The sequence below is a fragment of the Lissotriton vulgaris genome, chromosome 7 (assembly GCF_964263255.1).
Source record: "Lissotriton vulgaris chromosome 7, aLisVul1.2, whole genome shotgun sequence".
Taxonomy (NCBI): domain Eukaryota; kingdom Metazoa; phylum Chordata; class Amphibia; order Caudata; family Salamandridae; genus Lissotriton; species Lissotriton vulgaris.
The window spans coordinates 828,624,275-828,636,093 of record NC_141695.1 but is presented as its reverse complement, the minus strand read 5'-3'; the positions used below and the strand labels follow the sequence as shown (position 1 = coordinate 828,636,093).

At 46.4% G+C, this 11,819-nt stretch overlaps 1 protein-coding gene across 1 annotated transcript in view; it reads right to left on the bottom strand.

Annotated features, from left to right (window-relative positions):
- Positions 1-2,017: 2,017 nt before the first annotated feature.
- Positions 2,018-11,819, bottom strand: part of SLC25A10 (solute carrier family 25 member 10) — a 230,748-nt gene continuing 220,946 nt past the window's right edge. The window contains exons 10-11 of the mRNA XM_086931128.1: positions 5,625-5,681; positions 2,018-3,747 (exon numbers count right to left, since the gene is read on the bottom strand). Coding sequence (XP_086787254.1) covers positions 3,646-3,747; positions 5,625-5,681 — 159 coding nt within the window. The 3' untranslated portion in view covers positions 2,018-3,645. The remainder of the gene's footprint in view (positions 3,748-5,624; positions 5,682-11,819) is intronic.

Here is an 11,819-nt window from a genome sequence, read left to right as displayed (position 1 = left end):
GAACTGTCCCGAGATCCTTCAAAGAAGCCATCCTTGTCCCACTATTAAAAAAACCAGGCGCGGACCCAGCGGAACTCTCCAATTATCGCCCTATATCGCTTCTGCCTTACTTCTCTAAACTCCTCGAAGCACATGTCACCAGTTGCCTCTCCAATTTCATTGAGTCCTCTGGTTATTTGGAGCCTAATCAGGCCGGCTTCAGGCCGTCATTCTCTACTGAAGCCGTCATCCTAGCTGTCCTCGACACACTAAGGAGAAATGCCGACTCAGGAACCCCCCAGGCTCTCGTTCTCCTGGACCTCTCGGCCGCGTTCGACACGGTTGACCATAATATCTTGCTCAACCGTGTCGAACAGGCTGGCATCCAGGGCTCCGCCTTCAACTGGATCTGCTCTTTTCTATCTGACAGATCCCAAGCCGTCCGCCTGGGCCCCTACACAGCTCCCAAGACCCCCACAACCTGCGGAGTCCCCCAGGGATCCTCCCTGTCTCCCCTCCTGTTCAATCTGTACCTCCAGCCCCTACTCCTTTCACTCCGTAACTGGGACATTACAGTTTTTAACTACGCCGACGATTTGCAGATTATTTTTCCACTCAATTCTCCCAATGCAATAGATAATTTTCACTCTGCTATGCTTCACATCCAAGATTGGATGAACTCCAACCAGTTGAAGCTAAACCCCGGGAAAACCGAGCTCCTCCTCCCGGGCTCCAGCTTTTCTTCCTGGGGAACCCAGTTCTGGCCTTCCGAACTGGGCCCCTCGCCGATCCCTTCCACCTCTGTAAAAAGCCTCGGCGTAATTATTGATGCCGAACTCTCCCTCCGACCTCATATCGGCTCCGTGATCTCATCCTGCTCCTTCCAGCTCAGGAAAATCCGGAAGGTCAGCCATCTGCTTCCCACACCTGCCCTGACCCAGGTTATCATCTCTCTTGTGCTTTCCCGTTTGGACTTTTCCAACTCTATCTATCATGGACTTCCAAAAACTCTCCTCCACCGCCTTCAGGTGGTCCAAAATCAGGCGGCCCGAATCATCTTTAAATCTCCCAAATGGCAATCTGCCAAACCAATGATACACAAACTTCACTGGTTACCAATTGAACAAAGGGTGGCCTTTAAGTTGGGCTGTCTCACGTACAAAACCCTAAACTGCCCCAGCCCTGTCTTTTTGAGTTCCCTTATCATTCCTTACTGTCCAAACCGCAACCTCCGTTCCACCTATCAAAAATCACTTATCACACCCAAAACCAGAACTAACAAATTCGGTGGACGAAGATTTGCCTTTTTAGCTCCGAAACTCTGGAACTCCCTTCCTCTGAACATCAAATCAAGCAGCTCCCTCCTTCATTTTAGGAAGTTGCTTAAAACTTTTCTTTTTCCCTCACCCTGCTAACTCTGCACTTTACCTCAGTCCCGGAATTCGATGTCCCATAGCGCCAGGAAACCCATGGTGTCAGCGCGCTCTACAAATTTCATTTAATAATAATAATAATAATAATCCTGAAGGCTGTCTCCCTGATTGTGGAACCATTTAAATAGTCTTTTAAACCCCTACTGTTACACAGTCATTATCAAGGGTACAACCCTTGCTTAGTGTAAGTGCAGAGAGCTTATTCATGCAAATGCCAAAGGGGAACTGTGTGACTGCCCAAGGACTGACAGTATACATGTATTGTTTTTTAAAATCACATAAAGTTGATCTAAAGCTTACTGGACAACGTATTTCTAAACATAGTTTTGATAAAGACATTTCCTACTCCTGATCACGTTGCAAGTAGTTTTTTAAACCTATCAAGTATTGACCATCTCGTCATATCTAATGCATCTTTAGAAACCCAAAAGTTTAAGGGGTCCCACCACATTCTACAGGGACATTGTCATTTTGAGTTAATTCACGGCCTTTCACTCAGATCTGCAGGTTTCTCACGCACACTAGAGTAAATGATGGGAAGTGTTTTCATCATACACTTTTATAAAGTTAGGATTCGTTTTCAAAAGCAAAACAAGCAAAAACAGTTTGTTCATCATGATTTATTAGTTCGTTTTTACAATTTCGAATTAAGTGACCGAAACTTGATTCCACATTGTGCGTAGAAATGGATTTCTTTCAACATATAAACATTAGGGCTTTAGTGGTAAGGACTAGCTAGGAAGTGATAGGTCCAGTACTTTACAAAGTGCGGAGTAGGTATATAAAAAAAAAAAAGAGGCAACGAAAAGCAGGGATGATAAAGGTTGCAGTGATGAAGTGCAGGGATAAGGAAGGTCTAGGGATCCAGAGATCACGAAGAACAAGGAAGAATTAAGGCAAGGTTACTGGGGTAACTAGGACCAGGATAAGGAGGTCAAGTGTTTCAGATGTCTTGCTGGACAATAATGAACAGAAAATGACTCCAGCAAAAAATGCTAAGCCAGCATTTTGCAAAAGGAAGCTAAAATGGGCGACAAGAATGAGGGTGGCCTGGAGACAGAGGGGCTGCAGAGGAAGGCGGCATAGCCTGATGTGAATAAGGGGGGAGGAGGGAAGAGTGTACGGAGGTGCTCTGCTTCTCCAGGTAACATCCCATGTATTCTCACCAAGCATTTGCCTGAGGATAGCCTTAATGCATCCAGCCTCTCATCATCGCAGCCACTGTTCTGTGCAAGGCTCGCACACAGGGGCTCACTGCGGTGCACACAGACTGTATATTGAACCATCCTGTCATGCCCAGCGCGTCTTTAAAACCAGTTCATGTATTCGTGCCCTCCCATGTGAGCCTCTAATATGTGTCCTCGGTCTCTGTAGCCTGACTTCATTCTTCCTGTACTCTTGCTTCACAGTCTGGAACCAATCCCTGACCACAGTCCCCCTGTATTCCTGCTCTCCCTGTGTTTAATAACTGCCCCTAGTATCTCTGTATTGTTGCCCTCCAATCTGCATCTCTCCCTGAATTCATCCCTTTCCAATTAAGACTCAGGAAACTGTCCCCATGTGTTTGGGCATCATTAGTGCGTCCACAGGCTGCCCTGCATGGTTCATTCTTCAATGCTCCATTAAACACAAGTATCCCAGTATCACGATGGGGAACATGTAAGACATACAGCGGGGGAGACGGGTGAGGCTCAACAAACTGTACTGGCTGCATGGTGGGTGGAATGGTCGGGAGCCTCCCCTAAGGCATGAAGAGGGGCGGTGGTGAAAGCAAAGGAACAAGGATTCTCGTGTCTTGAAGTTCACAAGGAGAAATGGAAGTCCATACTCTTCCACCAGGGTATGGAAATCTTGAAATGTCAGGCTCTGCAATAGCTCCTTGAGCAAAGATGGCTTCCAAGCACATCAGCTCGATTATGGTCTTTCACAGGTTTAATGTTATACAGACATCCATTAGCACATTCACATACACTCTCTCACATTCACTAAGTGATAATTAAAAGATCTCACATGCACAACACACACTGGAAGCACTAGCGTCTATTCGTTAGTGGAACTATGTACATACACCTGTCTGCAAGTGTATATAGCACAGGTAAGCACTCTCTGCCACGTGTGATGCACACGTGTTTTGGCAAACATACTCTGCCCTTGCACACGCACACCGGGCACAAGTGCAGTTCTGGAGTCCACGTCTTGGTTTTTGACAACACTGGTCCAAACTCGGACCCGATCAAGCCGGGACTATAATGCCAAAATACTTCCTCAGTTGCTCCAGGAAGATGAAAGTAAGAACAGTGTGAGGGACCAATCGGATGGCGGCTGGGACAAAGCCCTGGAAAGAGAGAAAATAAACCATGAAGTTTCAAACACAAGACGTATATGTTCGAAGTAAGTATAGTCTTTTTAAGAGTAAGTTTTGCTACATTTGGAAATCAAATTTTTCTCTACTGGATGTTCACAGGGTAGAAGAACCAGAGAAAACACGCGTACATTTCAGAGGTACAATGAAAACAGGGTCTTGAAACCCCAGGGTTGCCTATAGTCCTACCCAATAGAAAGGCGTGGGTGAGGAAACAGACGCGATTCTGCACTGGTCATTTTACAGATTAAATAACGTGTACTCGGGCTCGGTTATTGTTGTTTGGGAGGCCGCTTCAAGGAGGCGAAGTGTATTCCTATGAATCCTTGCCCATTTCCATCCTCGGTGTCTGTCGTGAGAGCAACAGTTCATGTGCTGACTGTCGGGGTCTGATACGTGGGGTCTCCTTGTAGGTGTGAATTAGCTGCAGCGTAGGATCAGAACAGCCTGTAAATCATGTGCTTTAATACGCGCTTAGCTCCCTTTGTCTGGGGAATCCAGCATAGGGAAATAGGATTGTAATGCATGCCTGCATGGCCAACCTATGCCTATCAACATTAATGGGCTTCAATGGGGGCTGATGGATGCATTCTAATTGCACAACTGCTGTCAGATTAGAAAAGAGTTTAACTGCACATACACAAACCTAAATGAAAGAAATGGGCTGGTCCTTCCAAGCACAGTTTATTTGCTAGGGAATAGACACTGCGCTGCTGCAGTGGTTTCCATGGCGGAGACTCCATCATATACCCCTCAAACGCGGAGTCATTTCGTGGCAGTTCTTCGACCTTCTTAACCGTGGCACTAAACATTCAATCTCCTGCTTCCTAGAAGCCTCGCTGCTCATCAATCCCAGGTGGTTAGGACCCAGAACAACATCCCATAACAGGTAGGTCTCTGCCTGCTGCATGGACGATTACCACCGGACTTAGTTATGTCATGTTTGCCTTGTTTGGAGGGAACTTCGGTTGATTGGTGGTGGGGTACTGCTCTGAATGACCATTAACGGTCATTAAATAGGATTTTTCAGTTCTCTGTAGGCCACTGACATTAGCAAAGGAAACAGGAAGCCTGAATTACAATGAACATTTGTTATAGTCAGATCAGCTATGGTCCTGTGTCATTCCAGTGACTAATTTCCTCATTATCACCTATTTTTTCTCCTCTAATATGACAGCACTTGCAGTACCATCTTATCCAGACTCAATGGCCCAGAAACGTCACACAAGTCAAGTCTATTACGCGGGCTCTAGCACAAGATTAACCTATCAGTAGTCCTGTACCGGTGAGAGAACTTTGCACTGTTGTCAGTATGTTTGAATAAATACTCACTAATGAACTTTTATAGCGGAAATCCCCTGAGTGTTCCAACTCCCTCGCGTAAACCGACAGAGCTACAGTGGTACGTCCCAAAGGTGTGTGTGTATACTTGGTTGGAGAATCAGGTATGGGACTGGAAATTATTGCTAGGGTTGTCATGCAATCTCTGACCCTTTTGAAGATTTCCTTTAAAGTTTCTTATCTCAAACCTTTTAAAAGTATTTGGATTTAATATTATTTCATTCACCCTTCTTGCCTTAAACTGTAAATGCATAGATATAATAGGAGGTGTAGACAGGTGTTACATGGAACCCGTAACAGGTCAAGGGTTACTCTAGAAGTTCTTTGTTGTACATTAAAGAGTGTCCATTTTTCTATTAACACTACCGTAGGGGTATTTTCATTATTGGAATACATCAACCCAGCAGATCTCACATCACTCACACTGCCCAGATACCCAGAAAAAAAGCGCAGTTGCCTTCCATCCAAGAGGACAGGAAAAGCCCTCTGCACCCTGTAGATGCTCTCACCTTGTAGAACGCCATGGGTCCCAGCCTGGCAGTCTCAAGTGCACAGTGACCAACACCCTGAAAGCAAAGCAAACATAGTGTGAAGATTAACACTGCTGTGTGTACACGTGCGCAAGTCATATGTGCCCTTCCTAAAGGCACTAATGTGATGTGGTGTGCTGCACAAGAGCCCAATATGATGCGGCACCTGTCACTTCTGTAAGTGCCGCTTCACCCATGGTCTCAGATGCAGAGTTGACTGGTGCACATGTGCTTTCATGGAGGTCATATAGACTGGCTGTTGTGTTCTTGCACATTCTAAGCTGCAGTTGGTGGACAGATTTGGCTGTGGAGGTGTGTCTATGTCAAACAGATAAGTAGTCGATGTGTGTCTAAGTATTATATACCAATGCACAAACTTACATGCCTCTCAGATTAATGGGCTGGGAGATGATGCAAAAAGTGCATTTCAGTACATACATATTAAGTATTTTCTCACTGGCTGGACTGGAAAATGTTACTTCTCTGTAACTATTGGTTTGTAGCTCGTAGTGTAGATTTGCATGCTTTGAACACTTCAATTTAGTTTTGTGTACATTCGTGGCAAGTTGCTTTTCTAAGAAATATAAGTTTTAATTTTCAGATGACTCAATCTCTCACCAAATTCCACAATGCACAAGCACAAAGACTACACCTCAGATTGCTTTAAACCCCCAAATGTAAGTGGAAAGAAGCTAAGCAGGAAGTAAAAGGTGCGCTGAGAAATACTTAGTAATAGATATAATAAAGACCATCTGGCTCCCATCTGAGGAGGTGGGAGGGCACATGTAAATCTACAGCACTACAAGCTGAAAAAAACGATAGTTAAAGGCAAGTAACAATTTCAGTTTGTAGCTGTAGTCCACATGCTTTTCATTGACTGAAAAGAAGTGCTCTCCCCCTTAAAACCAAGATTTGCAAGCAGATAAAGCAGATGTTTGCAATAATGTTTTAAGCACCGTTTGCACAACCTGTGCCGCTTACTGGACATGATTGTCCACAATGTAATACTTTGTGAAAGTGACCAGTATAGACAATTTAGCTGCTCTGCAAATGTCTGCAAGAATGTTTCCACGAAAATAAATTGTGGCTCACTTTTTGTAAGTGGGATGTGCTCTAGGAATAGTGAGAGGAATACGCTCAGCTTTAGCGTAACACTTCATGGTCCTCTTGCAAGGCCAGATTTGAAACTAGGGTTAGCAATGTGAGGTTTGAACAATGCCACAAACAGTTGTTCTATTTTACAAATGAATTTGGTACAGTCAATACAATACATTAGTGTCCTCTTTATACCCAATATGCATAATGCTCTTGCTGCAGCGGACAACGGTTGTGGAAAGAAAATTGGCAAGTAAATGGTTTGATTGACCCTCCCTGAATGAGAGGCCCCTTGGGTGCTCAGAATGACGTGGAGCAGTCCTCCGCTATGGTGGGGGTGTGCAGAGAAGGGCTTCAAGCCATCTTGGCACCCACCGGTGTTGGGAGCGTTGACGCTTTCCCCACAGGCCCTCCTGCCACATGCCCACACCAGGGATGGCAGCGGAAGCGCTTCCACTGCCACCCCCAACCCTCGCCCGGTGATATGATGACATCGTCATTAAAACACGCTGGGGACACGCTGGAAGCAATTGCTTCCAGTGCGTCCAGGAGGAAGGTACGTTTTTCCTCCGGAGTGGGATCAAGGAGGGCAGAAAAGTACTGAGGGAAATGAAAGTTTTTCCTTTCTCTCGCTGTCTCTCTGCCGTGCATTCCTGCTGCAGGATCGCAGGTGGGGCTGCAATCACGCAGCAGGATTGCACCCCTTAGCCGCCAGGGATTTTGTTTTCTTGCTGGGAGCGGCCCCTTGGCAAAGCTTGCTCCCCATTATTGGGAGAACGCTGGATGGAAGCAAAGTTGTGGATTCCTGCTGATTCCAGAACTTTCCACCACAGAGATGAGAAAATTTGTTTTTTTAATAAACATTTGAGGTTTGCAAGGGTTTCTGGGTAGGAAAACCTGGTGAGAGCCACAAGTCACCCCACCCTGGATTCCCAAAGGTGTCGTTTTAAAAAAATGTGCAGGTTTACTCGGTTTCTCAAGATGCTGGTCGAGCTAGGGCCAAAAATCTACAGCTTTCATTGGAAAATGCAATGTATTAATGTTGCATTTTGGCGCCTTTTGTGTCACAGCCACTTGCCCTACCCACACAAGTGAAGTAACATTTTTATCGGGAGAGTTAGGGGAACTCAGAATAGTAGAATGAGTGTTATTACCAATTGTATTTCTCTACATGTGTGCGTTCCAATTGTAAGCCAGTGTGTAAGAAAGAAGAAATTTTAAGAAATGCCCTCTAATTCACACGCTAGTACGGTTACCCAGAAATTCAGAGATGTGCAAGTAACCACTGCTTTTAAACTCCTTATCTTGTGCCCATTTCGGAAATAAACAGGTTTCCTTAATACCTAATTTTTAACTCTTGGTATTTTACTATATGAATTGCTCTATACCCGGTATGAAAAAGCATTGCAAGTTGCAGCTCAGTTATTGGCTCTGGGTACCTCGAGTTTTTGAAAAACCCACAAACCCGATATATCTCCACAACCAGAAGGGTCCAGCAGATGTAATGATATATTGCTTTTGTAACTCTGCCATAGTGATGAAAAGTTACAAGTGAAAACTTTGTTACAATTGGACGTTTTATTGCTACAAATTTTCAATATTTGTTTATTTCAACACAGTTGCTTTAGGAAAACGTTGAAGAATTAACACAAATGACCCCTTGCTGAATTCAGAGTTGTGTCTAGTTTTCAGAAATGTATAGCTTTCTAGGATCCACCATAGGTTTCACACACAATCAAAAAAGCTTTATTTCGCCACATTCCTGCGGCATAAAAGCACTAAAAGCAAACATTACAAAAAGATAATAAACACATGAATAAGGCCTATCATATTACATCTTTTGCCACAAGGAATTAAAAGTGTGTATAAATTCATCAATACTATACTCAAGGACTAGAAGCTCATTTGTTTTTACCAGAAACTGGAAGGAGGTTACAAGCACAAAAAATAGGAAAAATGGGCTATCTCCCAATAAAATGTCAAAACTGTGGTTTTCTGAATCAAGACTGCCTGTTTCTACAGCTGGGAAAATGGTGATTTTAGCACTGTAAAACTTTCGTTGATGCCATTTTGAGGGGATAAAAACACTTTCTTCTGGAGCACTGTTGTCCTCAAAAAAACTAAAATGCTGCTATATTTTGGCTAATTTCTCGGTCCCCTCCAGGGGAATCTCCAAACTCTGGATTCCAAGGATGCTGGAAAAAAGGACACACATTTGGAGTGGATAGGCTATGTGGAAAGAAGGTTGTGGAGATCTAAGGTTTAGCACTGCGGAGGGGTGGGGGGTTGTAAGAAATGGGGTTACCAAATCTCCAGCGGGGTAGCACGGAACCAAGCGGGCAGGCCAAACTTCGGAGGACATGTGAAGCACTCACGCAGTACCCACAGACGACACACCAGGCACACCACAAAAGAGGCAGGACACCAGTTTGAGTTGGAAAATCAATAAGTAGTTTAGTATATCTCCAACCTGCAAGGCAAAAATGCATCAACAGTGGGCGCCAACTGGCACCGGAGCCAAGTGTATCAGGGGGGATTATTTACATGGGAAGTAAGGGCTGAGTCCGTAAGTCCATGGCTGAAATAAAGAAGGTGATTAAATTTGTCATTAAACCTGGGGTCACTATGGCGGGGCCAACTCAGGCTCTCATCCTTAGCAGTAGACTGTAACTACAAAGTACAAGTTTAGCATCAGGACACCCCATGCAGTATAACTCCAACCCGACCCCTGTAAAGGAAATCTTCATGGCATCACAGCAAATCCCAACAGACAGGAGCACCTGTAATAAAGCAGCAGGTTTTCTCATAAACATGGGATGTAAACCGGGGCCTGGAATGACACGTCAGGCCAGCACAGGGGCAGGACACCTGCAGTAAAAGGGCACATCAACATTTAGATATCGGTCTCATCACCTTAGGCCAGGGGGATGACCATCTCATCAGGGTAGTAGGCACCTTGTATGCAATAGAACCTTAGGCATACACATTACGCTGTGACATTAGGCATTTAACCATAAGCATATCAACACTGGCGCTTTATTCCTGAGCAATACCCTGGGCATCCAACACATTGCGCACCTCACCAGTGCGTACTTTCGGCTCACTTAGGCAGGTAAATAACATCCGCAGGGGCCCACAACCTTATTTGTATAACCGCCTGGAATCAGCGTAGGATCACCTAGCAGGCGTGAAACATCAACATACATTGGCATCAGTAACGGAAATAACCGGTCACAACCAATCAAACGTTTCCTATGACCTGGTCACTGGGCAGGAATAAACATTTCATTAGGGAAACCCTAAATATCTTCTCAAGCGACTAACACTTCCCTAGAGGGGCAGTCGGCCTCAGCAGTATAACGCATGGGGATGCCCACCATTGACAGGGGCATTAACACTAGGCCATAAGCACACTGGGCGCGAAACCATCGGCCTGAACATCAACCCAGCATTAACATAAGTCCTGGCCCTAGCTCTTGGGGCTTTAATACCTCCTTGGGGGACCCAGGGGCAAAGCATTGACATCCAGCCTACACCAGTTCGCACTTCAGGCCGTCGCCCAGTTCAGGGTATGTTTACCATCCAAGCAGGGCCAACTGGGGGGGGGGGCTCACACTTTGGGCTCCATCCCAAGGTCTCTAATATTCCAAGTCATGGGGGGGGCGGACACCGACCCTGTGCCCCGTTGCCCTCTACCCTCCACAGTCTGACCAAGACCCCACTCACTGGCTGCACTTGGTTCTCAGCTCCTCAATCCTGCGCAGGCCACTCGGGCCACAAAGCTTTCAGGGCCCTGGGGCTCAAAGGGCCAGCAGCACTTCTCCAGCGCTTTGAAGTTATAGCGCTTAACAGACAGCTCCTCACAGCACAGCTCCTTGGGGGTACAATCCTCCCCATACAGCGCTTCTGCAGCACAGCGCTTTCCAGATTATAGCGCTTGGCAGGCAATCAGCAGTGCAGTCTTGGTCACAGCACTCTGGGGACACGAGCAGTCTTCCGCAGGCCAGCGCTTCCAGGCACACAGCGCAAGGGGGGGCGGACAGTCCCAGTAACACATCCAGGGGTCCCAGGGTAACTCTTCTCACCTCCTGGGGGGTCCAGTCCACAACACTCCTTCCCTTCTCGGCGCTTCTTGGCGCAGCACTTGCGTAGTGCAGGGTCCCGACAGCTCCTGGGACCTAGGGGGGCCCTCCTTCCTCAGGGGCCCGGGGGACAGAGCAGTAGCACTACTGGGTCAGGTCAGCAGGTAGTGGGGGCATCATCAAAGCAGGGTGGTAGGCTTTCACCATCCCCACTGCAGCGTGGCCCTCCTCCCACATGGCAGCCTGAACTCCTGAAGTAGGGCTTCACAAGCCCTGGGGACAGTAGAGGGGTTTTAGATGGGTGCAGGGTCCAGCACACAGGCCCAAGTGGCGGTATCCCCTTGCAGCAGGTCCCCTCACATTCCTGTCCAAGCTCTGTCTCTCCTCATCGCATCTCTACTGCTCTCCCTGTACCAGAAAGGCTGGAAGCTTCTAGAAGGTCCCTCCAAATGCTGGGATTGCTGGGTACCAGACAACTAGACCGCTAACCCACCTCAGACAGGCGAACTAGTTCTAACTGGCTCAGAGGGAGGAGTAGAGCACCATGGGTGCCAGGCTTTCCCTCCAAATGCAGGGGTGGCTGGGTACCTAACAACTAGACTACTAACCTCCTGCAGTCAGGTGGCACAACGCACAGCCATGGCAGCCATTTTAAAAACACCACATTTTACAATGGGGGAAATTGACAAGTGCTCACACCATTACATATTAACAAGGTGTCTCACACCACACATGGCCTATACAGGTTTATTACCATGGGGGAGACATTTCAAATTAGGGGGGGCAAAAAGCGAAAAAGTTTGGGGGAAAAGGGCCAAGTCCAACAGGGGTTAACAGCGAAAGGGTTAACGCTTGCAATTCTCTATGGAAGGAAGCAATTGCCACTAGGAAGGCCACTTTCCATGACAAAAAAGTGCACTTGGCAAGAATGTAAGGGTTCAAACAGAGAACTCGGGAGTCGTAGAAGGAATATATTAATGTTGCATGAAGGCACTGA